General features: G+C 41.7%; 2 protein-coding genes across 2 annotated transcripts in view; both read right to left on the bottom strand.

Moving 5' to 3' along the window:
- The window catches only part of RASSF3 (Ras association domain family member 3), a 58,395-nt gene extending 48,292 nt beyond the window's left edge, over positions 1-10,103 (bottom strand). Inside the window, exons 1-2 of the mRNA XM_028745794.2 lie at positions 9,968-10,103; positions 373-482 (exon numbers count right to left, since the gene is read on the bottom strand). Coding sequence (XP_028601627.2) covers positions 373-482; positions 9,968-10,088 — 231 coding nt within the window. The 5' untranslated portion in view covers positions 10,089-10,103. The remainder of the gene's footprint in view (positions 1-372; positions 483-9,967) is intronic.
- Positions 10,104-13,647: 3,544 nt separating this feature from the next.
- TBK1 (TANK binding kinase 1) overlaps positions 13,648-25,113 on the bottom strand; it is a 30,965-nt gene continuing 19,499 nt past the window's right edge. Inside the window, exons 14-21 of the mRNA XM_028746296.2 lie at positions 23,789-23,910; positions 23,610-23,686; positions 22,004-22,043; positions 21,265-21,366; positions 21,086-21,182; positions 19,591-19,697; positions 17,071-17,142; positions 13,648-16,123 (exon numbers count right to left, since the gene is read on the bottom strand). Of these exons, the coding sequence (XP_028602129.2) occupies positions 16,072-16,123; positions 17,071-17,142; positions 19,591-19,697; positions 21,086-21,182; positions 21,265-21,366; positions 22,004-22,043; positions 23,610-23,686; positions 23,789-23,910 (669 nt within the window). The 3' untranslated portion in view covers positions 13,648-16,071. The remainder of the gene's footprint in view (positions 16,124-17,070; positions 17,143-19,590; positions 19,698-21,085; positions 21,183-21,264; positions 21,367-22,003; positions 22,044-23,609; positions 23,687-23,788; positions 23,911-25,113) is intronic.

Here is a 25,113-nt window from a genome sequence, read left to right as displayed (position 1 = left end):
CAGGAGTGCTCTGATGGTGTTTCCTGCTTGGCAGGGGGTTGGACTCGATGGCCCTTGTGGTCTATTCCAACTCTATGATTCTATGATTCTATAAAGGGACCCCTGACCATTAGGTCCAGTCGTGACCAACTCTGGGGTTGCGGCGCTCATCTCGCTTTATTGGCCGAGGGAGCCGGCGTTTGTCCGCAGACAGCTTCCGAGTCATGTGGCCAGCATTCTTTAAGGTATTAATGCCCAATTTGTTGACACATGATCATCTGTATTCACCTAAGAACACAACCTCTAAACTGTGGGTCCCTACAACTCCCTTACAGAAGCACTGTTTGATTTGAAGGCAGGTGCCCTTTATGATATGAGAATAAAATTCATTACCTCCCCATCATCAGTGTCATGTACGGAGCCGCATTCCATCAGTTTTCCATTCTGCGTATAGTCCAGGTGTACCAAGTCTTGACAGTGAGAATGGCATGTGTATTTGCAATCTGAAACATAAAAGGCATGACACTATTTAGATAACATATCAGTGCTGTTCATGTTGCTTTGAATTCATAGAATTGTCAAGATTCCTATCCTGAACAGCAGCCTGTGCTCTGATTCTGAAGAGTGAGGGGCAGCCAATGATGTTGGATCAGCAACACTGGACACAGAACAGCCTTAACCAGCCTAGGCCCCAGCATCATAATTAAGCCAGTGCCAAATCCTATTAGCTTGGGGACCCTTGACCCAGAAACCCTTGCATTGGGTCTGTATCCTTAGAGTCTGCATCCCTTGAAGAACCAGCTCTCTTCATGCTATGGACCCACAGCCTCATGTTGGCTGGCCAGCATAGGTGATAAGTTTGGAGGGAGTAGTCTACGACGAGGAGGAATTTTAGGCTCCAAGCCAGAGACCTGCCACTTTAAGGCCTTCTGCTCCTCAAGGAAGAGGCATAGAACTGGTGCTGGAGGCATAAAAGTATTTAGTCCAGTCCTAGACTGTGTGGGAGCACTTAGCTCACTTGGAGCTTTCTATGGTGCTGAATGGACCAGTCTACCTTGCGCCCCATGGTCCTCTTGCTAAGGTCAGGATAGGACAATAATGCAACCTTATGATTACAGTTACTGTAGTTTTACAAAATTTTGGGGTCTTGCCAGAGGCTTGTGCCTGTAAATAAATTGTTGTGGGGGGGGGGACCCAGACACCATTCTTGCAAGCAACGTGTCAGTTACCAATATAAGTTTTCTTGTGATCTGAAGTTGCTGGGAGGAAATAGGAACAATAAAGGTAAGCTAGAGGCAGCCTTGAAGGTTTCAAGGCATTTTGTAAGGAAAATATCTAGAGGTTTGTGGCATGTACATTTGGCTCAACGGAACTGGACTGCTTTAAATATTATGGCAAGAAGGATATAGACTAGGCCACAACCAAACTGAAACTCCCAGTCATGTGGAAACTGAAAATCATGCTGAGGCTGCCCAACCTGAGGAAAAGAAAAGCCCTTTAGGACAGTGACTTTTTGAAGCAGTAGAAATACCCCAGCCTATACATGTGGTCTTCACTGTTGCCTGGGGCAGAGCAAGATCACAAACACTGTAATGATAGCTGGAGATTGTGAATAACCCTTGTTAGGCATCCCATTTATTTTGTACTTGTCAGGGAACTGCCATCGGCTCAGAGGCGAGAGATAGAAGGGCAGTTGTGTTACAGGGAGCCTCTGAAAATCTTGCGAAGCAGTTCCTCTTCCAGCAAGGAGGAAAGCCCCACCTCCAGTGGAGAAGAGGTGCAAGGACCAGAGGATGCTAGGGAGAGCCTCAACACTGAGCCTAAGCAAGCCGGAGAGGCAGGGAGCACGCCCCTGCCATCACCCATCCTTCGCAGTAGTCTGAGGCGCAGGGAGGAGCAGAAAAGGCTGGGGGTGATGAGACTTTTATGTTGCGGGAGGTACAAAAACAGACCACTCCCGGATTCTGCTAGCGATTGAGCCAGACATGAACTTATGGCGCTTTTCAGTGTAAATAGTTTGCACCAAAATAAAGCCTGTAAAAGACAGGTGAGAGTCCTGCCTGGTTATTCTCGAGCAACCGCAACAGCACCTGACAGTACTAATTTATTTTTATCATTGAACTGACACATTTTGGGAAGTCAAATTAAAAAGCTGTGATTTGGTTAAACAATATGCAAAGACAGGGTGGCTAATCACATTAGGAAACTAGTGATGCTATGGCTGTTTTTATTCTCACCATCAATCTCAATCTGAGTATCTTTGAAGTTGTGCACATAAGAGGCTAATAATTTCTTTCTACTAAAGAGCACTGTGCCTTTTGGGGCAGGGAATGAGGTACTGATAATCATATACAGTGGTACCTCGGGTTAAGTACTTAATTCGTTCCAGAGGTCCGTTCTTAAGCTGAAACTGTTCTTAACCTGAAGCACCACTTTAGCTAATGGGGCTTCCTGCTGCCGCCGCACCGCCAGAGCACAATTTCTGTTCTCATCCTGAAGCAAAGTTCTTAACCTGAAGCACTATTTCTGGGTTAGCGGAGTGTGTAACCTGAAGCGTATGTAACCTGAAGCGTATGTAACCTGAGGTACCACTGTATGGATAAAAGGTCTGTGGGCGCCAGTACAAAATGGCTGCCAGGGGCAGCAAAAATAGCAATGCCAATACTCCTTATGACTGTTGTCATAAAAAACACCCTAGAAACACATCTTAAACAAACAAAAACCCAACTTGTATAAGTCCAATTTGTGCTTTGTGTTTGAAGTTTCAGTAGTTGTCTTCCACTGTGTTTACTGGCAAATTTTCTCTGTCAAACAAATTCACACCAGTGATGGAAATCTTAGATACAGGTAGGCCACAAAAATGGCTACGACAGACTGGAAAAGTTCTACCATATGCCTCTGAATCAAATAAGGGCCAAACCACATGTTACATTGTGTGGTATTGTTTGCTACTATTTATTTCCATTTTAAATAGCAAGTGGGGAGCAATCAGGGTTGAACTGGAAGCTACATTAAGAGCGGTTGCAGTCCCAATAACCCCCACCCCACCCTCAGCTGCTGCTTGGCCTGGCAGTTGCAGCTGGGCCCTGAGAGTGGGAACAATGCACAGTTAGCGATGCATTCCCATGTTAGGAGCTTGAGCAAGTCTACAGTGTTTTTGCCAGGATGGGGAAAGACAGCAAAGTGTATTTGATGAAGCTATAAGAAGGCAGAGAGTGAACAAAATAGACATTGCAGGACCTAAGTTGTATAGGCCTGTACTAGAACCACAGAGACCATAAAGCTGAGAAAAAGATAGCTGTGTGTGAAAGCCCTTAAAGAATTATTCTGCCCACTCCTAGAGTACTTATCAATCTAATACAAAAATTATTTGCTTCTGAAATCAAGCTTTGTCCAGTCTTAATTTCTCATTGTTCTTTTCCTGATAACATCTGAAAGACGGTGATCTGGAAGATAGCACAGGCTCATGTTGCTGTTACTAAAATTTTACCAAATATTTACAAAGGCATTCTGATCAGATTAAAGTTTTCCCTCAGCAATTCAGCTGGTGTTGCACATAACAAATCAGTTCGCTATTTACCGGTATTTACAGTATTGGCTTGTTTCTAAAAGCACATCTGAAAAATACATGAGAAATAGATACAAAACAATATTTTAAGCTTTCCATTTACAAACGATGAAGGGCTGCATGACAAAACATTACTTTCGATTCTGCCCTAGGGCAAATTAAATTTGTCTTCTTTATATATATATATAAATTAGAATCCAAGGAGAACTAGCATAACGCTTACAGCTGAAAAACATACAAATTACTTGCAGTCATGGTGCTTCCTTATATTCTGCCTGCAGCAACAGTGTGATCCTTTCACGGCGTTAAGTTGCCACCTACCTGCTCTCTGCTTTTTCTTCACCTCAAGCTTGATTTTGCTGGATAGTTTGTATATGGCTGTTCCCATCACAGAGCATCTACAAGGCTGCGTAGGCAAGCAGATTAACAGATGCTCTACAAGCAGACGCAGATAATTGAGCTGTGCTGGATCTCATAAAACAACCAGACTGCTGCTGCTGCTCAAGAGAAGTTTCCATATTCTGCCAGACTTATTTTTCAGCCTCTGTAGCCCTACACGCTGAAACCTTGATTTGAATTAGCTGATTTGACTTCCAAATAAACATTTGTAAATGGAGGCTAAAGTCTGCACAGAACCAAAACAGGGATAAGCACGTCGGATTTGGTATGGGCAGTGCCCCTTTCTTATATCTCTCTTGAATAAATTTTAATCTGAAGCCATGTTATATCTGCCGCTCAGCTAGACAACTCTGTGCCCCAACAATCATGAAGTGCGGATGGAAGGCTTTGCCACCTTCACAAAACATGTGACTGGTGCTGTAATTTCTGGCTAGGCTTGTCACTGGTTGGAGCAGACAAAAGGGGTGCCTAGATTCAGTCACATATTTCACAATCAATCATATTCGGCAATGCAGGCAGTTTGGTAGTGTGAGTATGGTGCCAATGACCCACACACACTGACCCTTTGTGAGTGACCCTCAAACCATCATCTTGCATGCCCAGGATCCAATCTAGAAGGATGATCAACACACCTGTATTTGAAATGTGCAGTCTGAACTTCTGCACATTTACTCAGAAGCAATTCACACTGATGTCAGTAAGATTTACTCACACACACATACACACATATGCATGCATTGGTTGCAGCCTTACAATGCAACCCTATGCATGCTTAATCAGAAGTAAGGCCCACTGTTTCAATGGGGCAAATTTTCAGGCAAGTGAAGATAGCACTGCAGCCTTGAATGGGATTTGTCTCTCAAGACATGAGAGATGATGAAATTAAGAATCGCAAAAGAATCTATTATGCCAGCTTTCAGTTTCTACAGTATAGGAATGCCTTCAGATTCAGATGCGAACATTTTTTTCTGGTTAGAAAAAGTAAAGTGAGATTATAATATTCCATTGGGAAAAAATGTATTTGCATATGAATGTATACAGTTTTGTATTTGGGAGGGATTTTTAAATATCTATTTAGAATACAGAATGTCTCTTTAGGATCTGGATTCTAGAATATCTCATCTTTTTAATGATTTGAAATTTACCTGTGATAAACTGGCAGGACAACGGGGAGGAGGAGGAAGAGTATCCCTGTGTGCGGTGTAGTCGGGACTGGGACACACAGGGACACAAGCTGGGAATGGGGAAGGAGAGGTTGGTGTAGGAAGTACTCACAGGTGATGGAGGATGACAAGGAGATGGGGGTCCAGTGCACAGGAACCAGAGCAGCAGAATCCACCACCAGAGGGGCCCCTATCTCCACAAACATGGCATGCTCTGAGGCGTAGGGAGCAGTGGGACAGAAGCTTTAGGAGGCTAGGGCAGGCAAGGGCCCACAACCCAGCTCCCTAGCTGGCCACTAGCTCTGGGAGGAGGTGTGTGATTCCTCAGCTGGAGTAGACTCAGGACAGGTGAGGGACACCTGCCTCATCAAGCCCAGATGCTGCAATCTGCATGCAAAGTACCAAAAGGAAGCAGAGATGAGGTGCTGTGTCTGCTCAACTGCCCATGTTGATGGACCTCAGCTTGGATGCTCCCAGACCGCTATGGACTGTGCTTTGGACTTTGGATATGTGGATTGACCCTGGACTGGGGACTTGACAAACTGACTTGCCAGGGCCAGGTAGGCCAGGGCTTGATGACATTACCTAATAATATTGTCTGATACTGTTTTTGCCTACATAATCTCTACCACCCCTGTTTTTTACATCTCTTACTCCATGATGGGCTCCTTTACAAGCCGCAGCATATAAATTCAATAAATGACTAATGATGATGATGGTAACAACAGCAACAATAACATGCTATGTTACCAGTAGGATATTCCAGTAGGAATGGGGAAAACCTTTCAAATTTGCTATGTAGAGTTTTATCCCAGTACAGTGGTGTCACTGACTTATTCCATAGCTGCAGACACCTCCCTTTTCTACGTCTTTAGGGGAGTGAAACACAGAAAATGTCCAGTAAAGAAAACTAATGAATCTTGCAACTATATAATTTCTTGATAGGGAGCAGGGGATAAGATTGGAAAACAGGAATCAGTAGACTGCTGTTTACCCCCCTCTAAGAGTGAGCTGGTGAAATAGAGCCTTATATCACTTACATTTTCTATCACAAATTCAATAACGTTTATGCATCTTGCCTGAAGTCGAAAGCATTGAACAGGCCATTTTGTCAAATGGGAGTTGCCAAATTAAGGCAGAATTCTCATTGCTCCATATTTCCCTGTATGTGCTTGAATCAGACTTGTGGTGAAGTTATGGTCAAATAGGTTTTGAAAGCTTGGCACATTTTGGATTGTCTCAGATATCACTCTGCTGTGGGTTTTAGTATATTTACTTCAGTGATTATTTACTGACCCCTAGTGCTGAGTGTACAGCATCACAACAACAAAGCAGCATCCCTTGCTTAATTCTGTTTATTAAAATGGGTCTGAAGCACGTCTTAGACTGGCAATCGGATTTAACAGGTTTGCTAAGATAATTTCTTTCCCATGTGACTCTTAGGAGATATAAAACCCCAATGGTTTCTGTGAAACCTGCAGTATTCCTGTAAACAAAATAAGTTGCAAGGGCAAACACAGACACACAATAGTGATTAAAACATCCAGGTTCAGAACTGTCAGCCAGCACCAGATATAGTCCTCTGACACTATATCTCTAGATAGCAAAACAGGGAAAGGGCTCAGAGCTGGGAAAGAAAAAGAGGGTGCACGTTCCCCCCTCTCCTCAAGATCTCCCTGCCCTCCAGAGACCTGAACAGCACTTCAAGGCTTGCAGCTATCTGGAGACCTGGAACAAGAATATACATTGGATGGGGGAAGACACTATAACATTGCAGGTCCCACTTCCATTGACTGTGTTCAGAGCAACAAACAGAAAAGCTAGGTAGATAAATACTGCATCGGCGCAGTCTTGGAAAAATGTTCATGTCTGCTTAGGAAGAGAATCACACACTGAAGGTAGCCTCGCACTTTGACACTTCAGATTTTCTCTCTTAAAGGTGGCAATTAACACATTTCTAGTTGGGTTTCTGGACGTGGGTGGCGCTGTGGGTTAAACCACAGAGCCTAGGACTTGCCGATCAGAAGGTCAGCGGTTCGAATCCCTCCTACGGGGTGAGCTCCCGTTGCTCGGTCCCAGCTCCTGCCAACCTAGCAGTTCGAAAGCATGTCAAAGTGCAAGTAGATAAATAGGTACCGCTCCGGCGGGAAGGTAAACGGCATTTCCATGCGCTGCTCTGGTTCAACAGAAGCGGCTTAGTCATGCTGGCCACATGACCCGAAAGCTGTATGCCGGCTGCCTCGGCCAATAAAGCGAGATGAGCGCCGCAACCCCAGAGTCAGCCACGACCTGGACCTAATGGTCAGGGGTCCCTTTACCTTTACCTAGTTGGGTTTCTTAGTGGAAAAGAGCTCTGGGACTGCGCCACAGTGGTGTGTTTTGCAGAAGCACTGTCAGAAATGGATGTTGTTTCATTGGCCACTGTGAGAACAGGACACTGGACTGGGTGAGCCATGGGCCGGAGCCATGAGGCTCCACCTCCATCATCCTGCCTGGATACTGATGCCCAGCTCTGAGGGCCTCCCCTCACTGTGAGATGTGAAGTTACAGGGAATCAGGCAGAGAGCCTTCTCGATAGTGACACCTGCCCTGTGGAACGCCCTCCCAGCAGATGTCAAAGAGATAACTATTTGACTTTTAGAAGACATCTGAGGTCAGCCCTGTTCAGGGTATTTTTTAATGTTTTACTGCGATTTTAATATTTTGTTGGGAGCCACCTAGAGTGGTTGGGGCAACCCAGTCAGAATAATAACAACAACAACAACTTAGGGCATGGTATAATACTTCATACATGCAGTGCCATTTCATAGTGGGAGAAATTGCTTGACACTGTGGGCAGGAGGGGAGAAGATGTGAATCCAGTAAATTCTTAAACTCTGGTGACAAACAACTTGGTTTTTCCATTCCATCAGAATCAGGAGAGGCAGAGAAAGTGTTGGACCACTGTCTGGAAGAAGTGATGGGCTGGACAGGGGCCAAGACACTGAGGCTGAATCCTGATAAAATGGAGGTGCTGTGAATGGGCTGTTCCCATGTCCAGGAATAAGGGGGCCTGTTCTGGGAGAGGTTGCTGAAGGAATAGGTTTGTAGTTTGGGAGTAGTCCTGGATTCTAACTTGTCACTGGAATCTTAAGCTGCTTTTGTGGCTAGGAATATTTTGCCATTCCTGGACTGGGATAGTCTGGCCTCAGTTGTCTGTGCTCTGGTGACCTTCTGCCTGGATTGCTGCAGTGTTATCTCCCTGGGGCTGCCCTTTAAGATGGTCCAGAGGCTGTAGCTAGCACACAGCTGCTAAACAGATAAGTGGATCAGCCTGATAGAAGCATGTATCACTGGTCCTGAAAGCACTGCGTGTATCACTGGTCCTGAAAGCACTGCAGTGGCTGCCAGGGAGCTACCACAAATGAAAGTGTTATTACTAGCATGCAAAGCCTTAAATGGCTTGAGACCCTAAAAGAGTGCCTTCCCCAATATCAACCATCTCAGGCTCTACGATTGCCATGGGAGGCCCTGTTGGTGCTACTGCTGGTGGTGTCCCTTCGTTGGCATTGACCCAAGACAGGGCCTTCTTGGTGGCTGCTCCCCATTTTTCGAATCCTGCCCCCCTCGGTGAAGGGCACCTGTACTTTTCTTTATGAACTGTCAGAAAGAATTTGAAAACATTCTTGTTTACCCAGGCATTTGATGACTGAGCCTTTCTGCTCCTGCAACCTTGAAATTACTAGCTGTGAAAGTATGTCGTCGTTTGTGAATGTTTTGAATGCATCGCTGTGCTGTTTTTAATTGTTCTTGCTTTAATGCTGATGTGTTTCCCACTCTGGGCTCCTTTGGGAGGAAAGGCTTGATATACGTTTAATACATAAATAAATGGGTTTTCTAAAATTATTAACAACGTGTAAAACATGGTGAGGAAGGCATTTCTCTCCTTCTCTCATGATAGCACCTGGGGTCACCTGACAGTAGGTTTAGGACAGGCTATGTTGACCAAATGCATAATGAATGATATTGACTTGCAAAAGATGTGGTGGTAGCCACAAACTTAGATGGATCAAGTAAAGGATTAGGCAAACTTGGGAATGGCCATTGCTTGTAGCAATGTATCCCTGGTTCCAAGATGCTGGAAGATATCTTCCTTCCTTCCTTCCTTCCTTCCTTCCTTCCTTCCTTCCTTCCTTCTTAGCTTCTAGAGGAATCTTGCTGGCTGCCACGTGAAGCTGAATGCTAGAGCAGATGGCCTTAATCCACCAAAGCAATGTTTTAAGAATATATCTCAAAATAATGCATATGATCAGAATTCAGACAGGAGCACGACGAGCCCATGTACCCACTGCTGCTTGGCACAAGCGTTCCCTAAAGAACAGCTTTCAAGTCTCTATTCAAACTCAATGAGGAGCTCTTCTCTTTCTCTCTCTCTGCCATATGTGAAGCAGTAACTTCAGACATCTCGTAAATAAGTATGTCTTTTTGCCCAGGCTTTCCCTAATCCATAAGATCAGTCAATTTTCTCTGTATAAATTTGCTGAACCTGGTTTTTTAATATGCTTCCATGCTACAGCTTTACTGTTGTATTTTTGTTTTAATGAAATTGTTACGGTGTTCATGTTGTACACTGCTTAGATTTTTTAAAAAATATTAAGCTGCTTATTATCTATCAGTGGAAATGTGCTGGTTCGAAGAGTAAAAATTCTAGTAGGCCTGCTCAGACCCTTAGATGTGCTTCAAGCAACTTGACACAGACTAATTTATTTCTGCTACAACACTCATCACAAAACTGCAGGAGAAAAGGTTTTAGTTTTGTTAAGAATACATAACTTCTCAATTTAAGTTCATTGTAGAGAAGAGGAAAAGATAAACTTACCAGAAGATGTGCAAAGAAGCTTGATTTTTCTCCTCCTTGGGCTACCCAGTGATTTGGGGAACCAATAAAAAAACTGTGCTATCCTTCTAATGGTTTTGTTGAAGTCGTTTCTTATTGCCATAGCTAAAGTCAGCCGACTGCTCTTGAGGTAACTGCACAGAAGTGCAGGAAGGAAGGAAAAAGCCTCAAATACCCACAACCCCATAAGATCGCCGTGAATAGAACTTCAGCCAGCATGTCTCAAGGCCACCTGTTGATCCTAAATCCTCTCATCTACATTTAGTAAACTAGAGATCTCTATCTTTATATACAGTCACATTACTATAACCAAACTGTATGGTAGTACAGTGAGAGGAATTCATCAGTATCTTTACAAAAATGCTGTTTAAAAAACCATTTCCTGTAGTATTTTTCTCGGGTTATATATGATCCCAACATTAAACAGGTGTTTTCCTTACAGAAATCCGTTAATCAAATCAATAGAGCATTCTTCCCACAAACTTATGAAGTGGGTGATGAATTATAAAGATACCTTGATATTGTTACTATTTAGAATGAGGTGCTCTGTTACTAACATGTTTATTTGAAATCCTTTTCTGATTCTAAACTGTACTGCCGGTATCTATGCTAAAGTTCCCAATATGCAGTCTTAGGCTCAGTCTCTAACAAATCACTTTTGTTGACACTGAAATCCAACAAATGAATAAAATATATAGTGGCTTACTTTTGGCACCTCAAAATGAAAGTCTATAAATAAATGACATGCTTTTATATATAGATAAGAATGATGAATCTGTGCAACAGTGATGCTTATATTTTCATTGTGCTTTTAGATAATTACACTATTCTCATTAAACAAAACAGTGTCCAATTGAAAAGGATGCCCATATTTTTTACATTTGCTCCTGTTTAGAGTTTATTGCCTCCAGCTATCTCGTTTAAGTTGACATTTTCTTGGCTAAATCCAGACACAACAGTACACAAACTTTTATAGGAACAAAGATGTTGCATCAAAATTGAAAAATGACTTAAAAACATTTGTGTAACACAGTGCATAGTACTGATGTTTCAGGAGATATTTATGTTTCACTCCTCCATACTAAAACATGTAAGATATTTAGACCCCCACTTTCAGATATTTTTAACTTACTGCCTTTTCCAGTCTGAATCTTGATAGATTGTATTTCCTGTGTCAATGTGTCCCAGAAGACAAAGCAAACATTTCCACAGATATTCTTTTGTCTGTGTCTGTTTAAATATAAGAGACAGATATCCAACAGAAATACTGTTTCCTAGTTTTCACTATATTGCATGGAAGCCAGAAGGCATGTCGGAGCAAAGTATTTCAGTGCAACTGGGAAGCCAAGGACCACTGAAAACATAATAAAAGTTAGGGATGTTTTGTATCTCAACAGCTAGATTGTTTACTAAACTCATTAACTTCTTATAATCCCCCCATCATGATTTAAGATACTGAGTATGTCCCATAATACCCTGAGAGATGTATCTTCATGTGTTGTTTATTCAATTAAGATCTTAATTCTTGGCTAGATCCGTACTCTTCACTGTGAAAGCAGGATAATAGACTTGATGGGTCTTTAGTCTTATCTAGAAAAGGTGTCCTCTTATATTTTTAAATTCATTATCTTAAATTAAAAATGAAATGTACAACTTTAAAAAAAACTTTTCCAGTGATAACTTAAAACACTGGATATCCCTTTGTTGTTTTTTTTTGCAGAATATTGGAAACACAAATGACTGGAATTTCTATGATGGAATTGGAGAGTTTAAAAATGTAGGATGTGGCAATGTTCGTCAGACTTGTTCCCAAGACTTGTTAAAGACAAATGTTGTCCCAGTCATATTGTAGCTGCGAGACTAAGATAAAGAACGAGTATCAGAAAATGGAATACAATTTGGCTGTTTTATTTTCTAGGTCACTTCTGTGTTTTCTTCACTCCTTACTTTCCTCTGTGGCCCCCTAGTCTTGTGCCATGCCCCCCCCCATTTAAGTGATTTTCACCTGTGGAATATCCTGGGGTCCCTCAGGGAGCCACATGGTCCTCAGTTGAGGAATGTTGCCCTACCAGATGCATGGTTTTATTATTTGTGGTGACCTAAGCGGGTGGCTCCGTGGGTTAAACCACAGAGCCTAGGGCTTGTCAATCGGAAGGTCGAATCCCTGCGACGGGGCGAGCTTCCGTTGCCCGGTCCCTGCTCCTGCCAATCTAGCAGTTCGAAAACACGTCAAGGTGCAAGTAGATAAATAGGTTCCGCTCTGGCAGGAAGGTAAACGGCATTTCCGTGGACTGCTCTGGTTCGCCAGAAGCGGCTTGTCATGCTGGACACGACCCGGAAGCCATACACCTCGGCCAATAAAGTGAGATGAGCGCTGCAACCCCAGAGTCAGCCACGGCTGGACCTAATGGTCAGGGGTCCCTTTACCTTTAAACCATATTTTGGTGTGGAGCCCTGGTTACATTGAAATTTCTCCCTTCATATTTGTCCATTGTTGGTATGCACAGGAATGTCTGACTGGGCCATGCACCCAAAGAAAGCCCTAGACTGAATGGGATCTCATGCAATCCTGTAGAGGACATGCTCCTGAACGCAGGTGCATGATATGTGGTGGCACAAAGCAATATTGGAGTGGGCAACCCCAGTTCCTCCCACCCCCATATTTTGGCTATTGCTGATCTGCATAAATGTGTTTCATAGTGCCATATGCCAGCTCTAGGCCAGGTGAGATTTCAATGGCATCTTGTAGAGAACATTTTCATGGTTGTGTCGGTATATGATTTGTGGTGGAAACAACTGTATTTTGCAGTGGCCACCTCCAGTTACCTGTTGTTTTTTAAAAAATGGTTGCATGATGTAATCACACATTTATGAGCATTTCACAAGCATGATGTTGACTGAAGAAAATTACTGTTGGGCTCAAAGGAGAGAGTCCTCTGATCATGGAGATATATATCATGTAAAAGGTAAAGGTAAAGGTAAAGGGACCCCTGACTGTTAGGTCCAGTCACGGACAACTCTGAGGCTGCGGTGCTCATCTCGCTTTATTGGCCAAGGGAGCCAGAGTACAGCTTCCAGGTCATGTGGCCAGCATGACTAAGCCGCTTCTGGCGAACCAGAGCAGTGCACGGAAATGCTGTTTACCTTCCCACTGGAGCGGTACCTATTTATCTGCTTGCACTTTGACGGGCTTTTGAACTGCTAGGTTGGCAGGAGCAGGGACCGAGCAATGGGAGCTCACCCCGTCGCGGGGATTTGAACCGCTGACCTTCTGATCAGCAAGCCCTAGGCTCTGTGGTTTAGACCACAGCGCCACCTGCGTCCCTATATATCATGTTTTTTATTATTATTATTATTATTATTATTATTATTATTATTTTGCAATTCAGGGACATACTTACTTACTCGGAGTTCAGAACATATAAACTTTTCTTCTTTTTTCAGTGTTTCAACTTTCAACCAAGTAAGGAACTGGGAACTAGCAACCAACTTCAGCATCCTGCTCATACCTTGTTTTTTTTTTTAATTATTTCTTTCAACCCATTATCTTCCACACACTCTTAACAATGTTCTGTAACACTGTGAGTATCCAGTCTTGAAGTCCAATGATGTACATTGCTTACGTACCAAGATCAGCAATTCATCATATCAAGGACAATGAATTAGAAGTGTGAAAAGAGATTTATTTCTCATGCTGCTGCTTAACTTGTGGTACATTGATTTGAAGAGAATTTACAGACCCACAGCCGGTGCCGATAGAATTACTATACAGACTAAGAATGGTAGAGTTCCCTCTACAAATTAATATGAAAACACAATGCAAAATATTGAACACTACAAAAAAGCAAGCTGGTATATGTCATATTGTTTACAACTTATCTTAATAATTTACATGGAGGAAGGGGGAACAGGACCTTTTTTCTCTTGAGTGCTGCGTACCCTGTAATGTAATCTGTTGGGGGCTGTAAGCAGGGGCAGAGACAAAAGCAATGTAGATTAATCCAGAATAGACTGGATTCAATTTTTACCATGGCTACCACGGATTAGAATTCTCAGTCCTATAAAGGTGTTTCTTATTTTAGTGTGTCGTATGCACATAAACATAAATGATAGAAAGCTATCAATTTGTTCTTGGGCAGCTGGGAGGACCCCCCCCCCCCAAAAAAAAGAAAAGCCCAGAAGAAAAGCTTTAAAAAAGTATTTTAATCAAATAAAACACTGCCCCTCCCCGTTAGTCTGAAACTTCATAGAAAGTTAGCAAAATCCTTAAAAATAAAATAAAACGAAACTAATAGAAAGGAAGGAACTCTAAAGGGATGGGAGAATGTGGCAGAAGTGCCTTCAGCAACATAAAAGGCTGTCATCCATGATTTACACTATTCATTTAAAACTGGTTTCAGTATATGGAAGAAAAATCGACCCTTCTCCATTTCCTTCCTTCAAAAATTATGTTATAGAGTAAACACGATTATGCAAAATGATGATTCTGTAAAACAGAAAACGATAGCATAAAGTAAACACATTACAGAAATATAATCTCAGCATTTCAGAATAGACATTTACATACAATAAGGCAGCAAAATTTCACATAGATTTACTACCTATGATTTCAGTAGTCCTTCCAACTAGGTTATTGGAAACGTGGTAATGAAAATAAGAGCTGCAACAGTGAAATAATATTTCTTTATCCATTTGAGACTATGTAGAGACGGATGATTTTTATTTCTATTTTGGCATGTCAGAATGGAGGAGACAGAAGGTAGAGTTGATTAGAAATTTGATTAAAAGAAATGAAGTATCCTACGAAGGCCTCAAGCCACAGAAATCTAGAATAGTCTCAGATCAATTGGGTCTCTCCTAGAACTCATCCAGAATACTCTGGCTGAGAACAGCAGCCTTACTTTCTAGACAAGTTGGAAAATAAGTTCCACTAAAGTCAGTAAGACTGGATTAGATTGTTTTTGTATGTGTGCATGTATGTTGAATTAAAAAAAAAATAAACACAGTGTAAGGAAGCTAGCAGAAGCTCACTTCTCTACTACCTCCTCCCCATGATAGCTTATCAAATGCTGAACTAAATTTTGGGCCTCTGTGCTGAATGAGGTTGATGAGCTGTAAGGAAGATTCCCCAAAACTGGGCCAAGGCACTTTCAGTGAGTGAGGAAAGTGCCAACTCTTCAGGGATCCCCTTTTCCAAGGCAACTGCATAAACACCTGTGCCAATGTTATACCTCAGTGTCAAACGCTTCAGAATAGCTTTAATAAAAAAAGGAAAGAATTATCCTACTTTAGTAGAACTGACGAAGATTAGAAAGCAGTATATGGTCCACACCAGACTCAATGTTTAGCATGTAAGAAAGTAAATGCTACTTTTGAAATTGAATGTTGTTCGGTTTTTTAAAAAAATGCCAGTAAGAATTAATTAACAAGGCTCATTGATTTTGAGACATGTTACAGCTTTTCCGTCACCTGCTGATTTAGCAAACAGAAGATTCAATTTATATGTGCTTTTAAATCTGGCAGATTATATATACTCAAACTGAACATGATTACAAACTCAAAAATATTTCCTTCACCATTAGTTAAGAGAGATACTTTTTCAAGAGGTAATCACACTTTTCCCTGTCTCTTTTTTTTGTACTTTGTAAGAGACATCTGCTCACAATGAAAGACAGCAGGAAACAATTTCAGAGGATCATAAACGAGGTACTGTGCATTCAGGTAACTTAAGGGGAAGCCCAATCTCCTTGACAAAAATGAAGTAGGGTTTTTCCAAGACCAGTTTCTCTAGCAACATTCACAAGTAAACAGGCAAGGACAGCATTTGAAGCAAATGCATTGCGTCGATGTGCTCACCACAATATGCAGCCGTCATTATTTCACACGGGGGAAAGTTCTGATGTTACTCCAAATGTTAAGACCACTTGTAACGTTACCAAAAGAAATATACTTTCTATTATATACATTATGTACATATTTACATGCTTTTATTAAATACTGAAGGGGAATGCCAAGTTCAGAAAACTCTTTCAATGGATAAATGCTCTTTCTGTGCAAATTCAGATTGTGTCGTGGTAAATGTCCAGCTAAATACAATCCACATTCCTTGGGCCACCATCCATCGTCAAAGCACCAAACCTAAACAAAAAAACACAATCATAGCATTTAATGCTGTCTCTGGTACACAGTATGGAGTGATCGTGCTGCAGTGAAGTGGAATGAACTCATTCTGTCGATTTCTATGGGATCAGAGTTCAACTGACTTAGCTGGATCAAGCCCACTGGCTTGAATCGAACAAGTCTTTAAGACGCACCACAAGGAGTGCATCTGGAAGTACAAAATGAGTTTTTTTTTTTAAAAAGGTAAAGGACCCTTGGATGGTTAAGTCCAGTCAAAGGCGACTATGGGGTTGCGGCGCTCATCTTGCTTTCAGGCCGAGGGAGCCAGTGTTTGTCCATAGACAGCTTTCCAGGTCATGTGGCCAGCATGACTAAACAGCTTCTGGTGCAATGGAACACTGTGACGGAAACCAGAGAGCACAGAAACGCCGTTTACCTTCCTGCGACAGCAGTACCTATTTATCTACTTGCGCTGGTGTGCTTTCGAACTGCTAGGTTGGCAGGAGCTGGGACCAAGCAACGGGAGCTCACCCTGTCACGGGGATTCGAACCACCGACCTTCTGATTGGCAAGCCCAAGAGGCTCAGTGGTTTAGACCACAGCACCACCCACGTGCCTTTCACCACAAGGAGCGCATTTCTGTGAGTACAGTGGAAGGGTCCACTGTGTTGGTCATTCCTAACTCTCTCCTTCCTGGTGGGATGGCAATTACATGGGAAACACTCAAGCAACCAGCATCTCTGCACAGAATTCACACGTGCGCCTCTGCAGGGTGGGAAAGCACCATGTAGAAGTGGCTCCTTTGCTTCTGGTTGCACACAAGACACCACTTTGAAGCATGGGTCTCCTGCAAGCCGTGGGCCAACCCTCTTCACATGCACAAGAAATTCTCAAAAGAGATGCACAGCTACGTGTTTACCGAATATGCTTCCTGCCAAACAAAGTTCCTTAAAACGCCAACTTACCTTTCCAAAAGGTGATTATTCTCGGCTAATTCTTTAACGACACCTTCCATTTCTTCTTTCAGTTTCTTCATGCTGAAAGTTTAAAAGAAAGAAAGAAAAGGAATGCACTGTAACATGCTTAATTCTCAGTTAAAAATCTTTATAAAACTACTGGCTATTTCTTTAATCTGGAAGTGAAACAGATTTTTCTAAAAGACACCCAAACTGTGTATAATTACTATTCAAAGAGGACGACTATTTAAAGAGCAACTTTCAGCTAGGCTCATTAAATACTAGGCTCTTCCAGGGTTCTAAATCACATGAGGAGCCTACATGCAGGGAGGATAAAAATAAAAGATTTTTTAAGTTGGTTTTTTTAAAAAAAAAAAATCTTTTAAAAAAAATTTAAATTGGATTGTTAAAATAAAACGCTTTTGGAGGGAAAATCTTTCTAAAGATAGTTTTCTATTTAAGTTACATTATAGTCCAAAGGCTATTCATCAGGAAATAAGGATTTGTTTTAAGTTTTTATTGTGTGCTAAAACTAAGTCTAAGTTTTTTTAAAAAATTGTTTAACCACATCAGTTAACAAACATGGATATATATGCTATAATGTTATTGTTATTAAGGAAATGATATAATAATAATAATAATAATAATAATAATAATAATAATAATAATAATTTATTATTTATACCCCGCCCATCTGGCTGGGCTTCCACAGCCACTCTGGGCGGCTTCCAAAAGAATATTAAAATACATCAAACATTAAAAGCTTCCCTAAACAGGGCTGCCTTTCTCCTTCCAATAAAGTACAGCAGAAAAGTTGTCCAAATATAAACAGTTAACTTATTAAACCTCACAATAATTCTATAATTATCTGTCTATATGTATTTCTAATAGTATACCCAAATCAATAATTTTTGATATAACTGTAAAAACTACTCTGGAAATTTATTATAACAAAAATAAAACCTTCATCTGGTTGTAAATATTAAAATCATACCAGCAAGAATGAGTCTTTCTGTTAAAAAAATGATTTAAATCAAATCCACCCTGCCAACTGTTAGTATTTCATGCAGCCGATGCTGCAGATGTGACTGGTGTGAATCCCACGCCTGTCTGAGAAGACTGTGGGAACGGAAGACAGCCTTATCTCTCTTCCCCTGTATGTACTTTGTAATGTACTTTCATTTTTGTCGTTCTCTCGGAACTGGAGAGAACAGATACCATTATGCTGTAGTCTGTATATAGTACAGTGGTACCTCGGGTTAAGTACTTAATTCGTTCCGGAGGTCCGTTCTTAACCTGAAACTGTTCTTAACCTGAAGCATCACTTTAGCTAATGCGGCCTCCTGCTGCCGCCGCACCGCCGGAACACAATTTCTGTTCTCATCCTGAAGCAAAGTTCTTAACCTGAAGCACTATTTCTGGGTTAGCGGAGTCTGTAACCTGAAGCGTATGAAGGTACCACTATATGTTAATAAATAGTAGATTTATTCTTCTTACTGTGTTATGCCAGAAGATTAGTGTGCATATATCAAGCTGATATATGTTGCTGGAGCACCCTGGAGAAGAAGGGAGATGCCTTTTCCAGTGCTGCACACATCAGAGGATGCTTGGAGTTCCGTGGGCTTGCACGGGGCGTTTTCCAACACTGCCTACATGAGTAGGAAAGTCTCCCCATGGCAGATGTTTGGAGAAGAGGGAGAGGAAGGAAACATCTGCCCTTGTCCCTACTCTCCTTTATGCGATTCTTACTCCATGAAGGATTTTTGTAAAAACACCAAACAGGGCTAGTGATGGCAGCACCATAAGAACAGCTGATACAAGAATAAGAAACACAAATGTTGCATGGCAATACTGTTTCTAGAACCATGCCATCTTGGTCCTCCAGATGTTGCTTGACCACTAGTACCTTCAGCCTCAGCCTGCATGTTGAATGGTTTCTTTAAATGTGAAGGTTCATTATTGTTCCACAATAATGTTCCAATAACGAGACCCAGTTTTACAGCTGTGAAACAGTACAGCAGGTGCTGCTAACTTGTGTTAATTAAGCTGTGTCAGCAATTGGGTATAGTATATAAAGAGCAGCACCTAGCTCTCTCAGTACCCCGGGGGATGGGTTGGTGGTTGGGTCATGCTTGTTGATATATTTCATGTAAAAGGAGTTTTTGTTTTTGTTATTAAAACCTTGTTAAATTTATTTTTGAGTTCCTTGTAATGTGTGGTCTCCCCAGCAAGCTTTCTGCAGCGCAACTAAACTTCAAATAGCCAACAGTGCAATGGTCAGGGATGATGGGAGTTGGACTACAACATCTGGAAGGGCACAGATTAGCCACCCCTGGGTTAAAAAAAAACTAATAAAGCTTGATATCAACTTTCAAATGTGACTATGCCCAGAGTGGCTGGGGAATCCAGTCAGATGGGTGGGGTTCAAATAATAAAAAATAACAATCTTAACAACAGCTTGGCATTTAAAGTAGTTCTGTGAAAAGCAGGTTAAAAAGCATTGCATTCATCCAGGTGAGAAATTCTTACCCAAGAGTCATTTCTACCAAAGTGTTTGAACTTGGATAAACTGGGTTAATTGTATGTTTGATCCCACCGGAAGCCGCAAACATCTTTTGGGGCAAATTTTCTTGTAACTGTAATAAAATACACAAAGCCCATCTTAATAAGAAAAAACAGGAGACATATTTCTAATAAATACTCACTGGATTCGAGGGATGATATTTGGTACCCAAGAGTTGAAAAGAGCATGTGCTCCAAGAGACTTAAGAAGACCAACCACACCTCCCCCTTCACCCCACCTTGACTAACAGTGCTACCCTGACAGCACTGCGGGACCCTCATTAGTCAATTCCTGAAGTCTGTAGTTGCATAACTCTATTTAGTAAGTTTTCCAGATGTACAGTAAGTCCAATGTTAACAAAACAGAATTTATGGAACTGTGAAGACTGCACTACAAAGGAGTTCTATTAGCTGGCTATCTAAACTGGGAAGGTATTTTGGCACAAATATAACATCTAATAAGGATTACCTATACAATGTTAAGTTTCCTTTTGTTCTCGAAGCTTTTTTAGAGATCTAAAGAATTGGCAAGTTTTGGGCATTCTGGTTATCAAAGAGAGTGAATTGTTCTGGATTCTGCGGCAAATAAATCCTGTCTAGCTTTTCAATGCTCCTCTGGTGGACTTAATAAAAAGGGGGGGGCAATGTTTTTTGGGAAAGAGATCTTATATGTTAGGGATGGGAGGCCTGTGGCCTTAGAGCAGCCTTTCTCAACCTGTGGGTCCCCAGATGTTGTTGAACTACAACTCCCATCACCCCTAGCTAGCAAGGCCAGAGTTCAGGGATGATGGGAGTTGTAGTCCAACAACATCTGGGGAACCGCTGCCCTAGAGCCTAATTTCAATGAACTCCAAGCAATCTTCCCCCTGTCCACAGATGATCAAAGCTGGCAGCAGAAATTGCTTGGTACATCTGGAATGGAGTCAATCTTTTCTAAACTGAAATGTTTATGATAATTGTTCTCACAGTAAGACAACCACTGAGCTCTAGTAATTTTATATTGCAATCCTAAGTACATTTACCTGGGAGCAAGCTCCACTGTACTCCATAGGGATTATTTCTGAATAAGCATGCATAGGATTACAGTGTTAATGGAACAATGTTGGGACACCCTGTGTATGCAATAAATTTTAAGGGAAAAAAATCTGTGCAGGTTATTATGAATTTCTGCAAAGCACTTATTCCTCTTTTGACTATCCCTCTTTAAAATACTGAAAAATTATACAGGCGTATCTTGGAAGTAAAACAGAATCCATTCCGGAAGTCCATTCAACTTCCAAAATGTTTGGAAACCAAAGTGCGGCTTCTGCAGCCAATCGGAAGCCCCGTCAGACATTTGGCTTCCAAAAATAGTTTGCAAACAGGAAGTCACTTCTGGGTTTGCGGCGTTCGGGAGCCAAAACGTTCGAGAACTAAACTGTTTGAAAACCAAGGTATGACTGTAATTAAGGAGAACACTTACTTCATTTACATAGTCCTGATATTTCGACACCTCTTCCTCAATATCGAAGCAGAGTTTTCTGAGATTCATTAACTGTTTTCTTAAAAGAAGCATCTTCCTGAAAAGGAAAACCAGTTTTAAAATCATGTTTTTGTGTCAATACGAGAGAGTTCAATGATACGCGAAACGAAGAATCTTGCCTCATCCAGTCCTCTGCCTTGTCAAAGAAAACTTCGTACTTGGTGACGCATTCTTCCTTGAACAAGGTCATGGCTTTTGTAGCATGTAGAAAAAGCTTCTGCCTACAGCACAGAAATAAGAACCATACTGTCATATTGCTTCCAAATATTCCATTCCTCTAACAAGCCTGGACCTTAAAAACAGTATCTCTGCACACTGAAGAGGGACAACATGGTAGAAAGATTATGCAGTAGAGCACACAATTCAAAGTGTTGGTGCTGACCTTTAAAGCCCTAAATGGCCTTGGTCCAGTGTACCTGAAGGAGTGTATCCACCCCCATTGTTCTGCCCAGACACTGAGGTCCAGCTCCGAGGGCCTTCTGGTGGTTCCCTCACTGCAAGAAATGAGGTTACAGGGAACCAGGCAGAGGGCCTTCTCGGTAGTGGCGCCCGCCCTGTGGAAAGCCCTCCCATCAGATGTCAAGGAAATAAACAACTATCTGACTTTTAGAAGACATTTGAAGGCAGCCCTGTTTAGGGAAATTTTCAATGTTTGATGTTTTATTGTGTTTTTAATATTCTGTTGGGAGCCGCCCAGAGTGGCTGGTGAAACCCAGCCAGATGGGCGGGAAGGAAGGAAGGAAACAAAGAGAAAGAAAGAAAGAAAGATATTGGTTTTTCATTTTGTTATTTTGTGGCCACTGGTGTGATGCTGAACCTCACCAAAAATATTTGTAGAATTTTAAAAAAAAGACTTACTTGTCGAATTTGTGGATTTGTTCCTCGTTATATGGAAGTCCTAAGGAAAATAAATGAATAAAATGAAATTGGATAGCAAAAGTAATGCTCAGGGGGTCATGAAGTTTTTTGGGTCCTAGGGCACATGGGCAAACTCAAGAAGCTGTCTGTGTGTGGACACAAGGACCCCAATGAATTCTACTGCCTACAGAAGAATGATTATTTCAAGCCAATCGTCGGGGGGGGGGGAGGGAAGAGGATCCAGTGAGAACCAGGGAGGACCTGCATGGGAACAAATGGACCTCTGGGCAGCGCAATGGCAGATCAGAATTGCTTTCTCTACTCGCCGTTTGAAACACAAATTGATTTTATAATCAATGACCCCCCCCCCCATCAAGTCAAATACAGTCGTACCTTGGATTCCGAATGCCACAAATCTGGAAGTGAGTGTTCCGGTTTGCAAACATTCTTTGGAAGTCGAATGTCTGACGAGGCTCCTGCGGCTTCCGATTGGCTGCAGGAGCTTCCTGCAGCCAATTAGAAGCAGCGCTTTCGTGTCTGAACATTTTGGAAGTCAAACAGACTGCTGGGACGGATTCCGTTCGACTTCCAAGGTACGACTGTACAGTGGTACCTCGGGTTAAGTACTTAATTCATTCCAGAGGTCCGTTCTTAACCTGAAACTGTTCTTAACCTGAAGCACCACTTTAGCTAATGGGGACTCCTGCTGCTGCCGCGCCGCCAGAGCACGATTTCTGTTCTCATCCTGAAGCAAAGTTCTTAACCTGAAGCACTATTTCTGGGTTAGCGGAGTCTGTAACCTGAAGCGTATGTAACCTGAGGTACCACTGTACACATATACTTAGCCATGATCATTTTAACTTGGAACATTATTATTACCAGAGCTTTTTTCTAAAAAAATAAATAAATGTTTAAGGGTACTCTCATATTCCTACTCATATTGAAATACTGCCCCTCAATGAGGCCAAACTTAAGATTCACAAAATGTTTAGGGGTATGTGTACCCCGGCAGCCCCCCAGGAAAAAAGCACTGGTTATTACTATTATTTATTATTACTATCATTTCAATTTATTACCCACCCTTCACCCTAAACCTAAACTATGAGAATTGAAAATAAATGAAACATTAAAAACAGCTTACAATCACAACTTACAGTCACAAAAAATAGGGTGGGTCTTAAAATATGCACCTCAGGTGGTAAAGAGGCAAATCTGCAGTACAGTGGTGCGTCGCAAGACAAAAAAAACTCGCTAGACGAAAGGGTTTTTTGTTTTTTGAGCTGCTTCGCAAGACGATTTTCCCTATGGGCTTGCTTCACAAGACGGAAACGTCTTGCAAATTTGTTTCCTTTTTCTTAACACCATTAATACAGTTGCGACTTGACTTTGAGGAGCAACTCATAGAACGCGGTGTGGTAGCCTTTTTTGAGGTTTTTAAAGCTTTTTGAGGTTTTTGAAGCTTTTCCAAAACTTTCCCGACACCGTGCTTCGCAAGACGGAAAAAATCGCAAGACGACAAAACTCGCGGAACGAATTAATTTCGTCTTGCGAGGCACCACTGTACCTCTTAACTTAACTCAACTAAAAATAAACTAAAATTACTTACGGCGTTCTGCTTTGTCTTTTTTGAACTGATAATAAATTTCTGTAATGGAACTCAGTAGGACTTGCAACCTTTCTGGGCTAGGAGAGAAAAAGTAAAGATATAAATCATTTAACACATGCCAGGAGGTCTGAACTTAAAAACGAAGCACAGTAAGAACTTTACGTGGAAATGCCACTCACTTTCTGTCTTTCGGGTGCGTGCCTTCCTGGTTGGTCCAGCCATCTGACAGCAGGCCATTCGGACAGAGTTTGCTTTTGATATCCTGAAGACTGCTCTCTATTGTTCCCCGCGAACTTGAAAGCTGAACGAATGCAAGAAATTCAGCTTTACCCAGCAAAAATTTGCTGAAAGCTGAGTTTTGGAACATATATAGAAAGAAACCTTTTTATCTTTTATAATTGTAAGATAAAAGATTGTTTATGTATGCAACAACTGTGGCAAGAATTCTTTTAGCCCCAAAATGGAAACAACAGGAAGTACCAATGAAATAAGAGTGGCAGATGAAGATGATGGACTTTGCAGAACTGGCAAAGCTGACAGGAAAAATCCGAAACCAGCATGATCAAGTATTCCAAAAGGACTGGAGTAAATTTATACAATATTTGAAAGATTATTGCAAGCAATCAACATCACTAGCAGGGTTGTCTGAAGACTTGTAATGATAAATTTTCTACCTTTATTTATTTAAATTTTGAGTCATTTTGTAATGAGTGCAATTAGAACTGGAAAACGTACAAAATGCAATGATATAAAGGTTAATTTTGAAAGCCATGGGGCAGGAGGGAAGGAAGTCAATAGGCTCTAAAGAGCCAGGGCAGTAAAGTGGATGATGATGTGAATTTATATAAATGATGATGTGAATGTATATAATTAAATGGAAAATAAATAAAAATTATAGTGGAACCTTGGGTTGTGAACATGATCCATGCGGGAGGCACGTTCGCAACCCGCAGTGCCGCGTCTGCACAAGCACATGATGCAATTTGGTGCTTCTGCACATGCGCAAAGAGCGATTTGGCACTTCTGCGCATGCGCAAGCACCAAAACCCGGAAGTTCTCCTGACCCACCCCCACAAGTTTACTATACTCAGTTATCAGAACTGCCAGAATGGCCAGATGTCACGCCCAATCAGATTAAGAGGCTAATCGCAAGCCAACTAGCTAATAAAACTCCAGGAGAAGACATGATCCCAATGGAGATCTATAAGATAAGACCTGATTTCTGGTCACCCATTTTTGCAAAATTGTTTTCATACATTAACAGCTCAGGTCGCATACCTGAAGGGTGGAAGTTGAGTATAATTGCCCCAATATATAAAAAGGGTGATAAGAAAAACCCTGCCAATTATAGACCCATTAGTTTGTTAGATGTAGCCTCCAAACTATATGCCAGGCTCCTTCTTGGGAGACTAGAAGAATGGGCAGATACAAATAAGGTGATATCTGAAGTCCAGGCAGGTTTCCAAAGAGGGAAATCCACATTGGACCAGTGCTTTGTGCTGAA

This window comes from Podarcis muralis, chromosome 10 (genome assembly GCF_964188315.1).
Source record: "Podarcis muralis chromosome 10, rPodMur119.hap1.1, whole genome shotgun sequence".
Classification (NCBI taxonomy): domain Eukaryota; kingdom Metazoa; phylum Chordata; class Lepidosauria; order Squamata; family Lacertidae; genus Podarcis; species Podarcis muralis.
The sequence above is the reverse complement of the archived record's forward strand: the minus strand, read 5'-3'. Positions and strand labels throughout refer to the sequence as shown.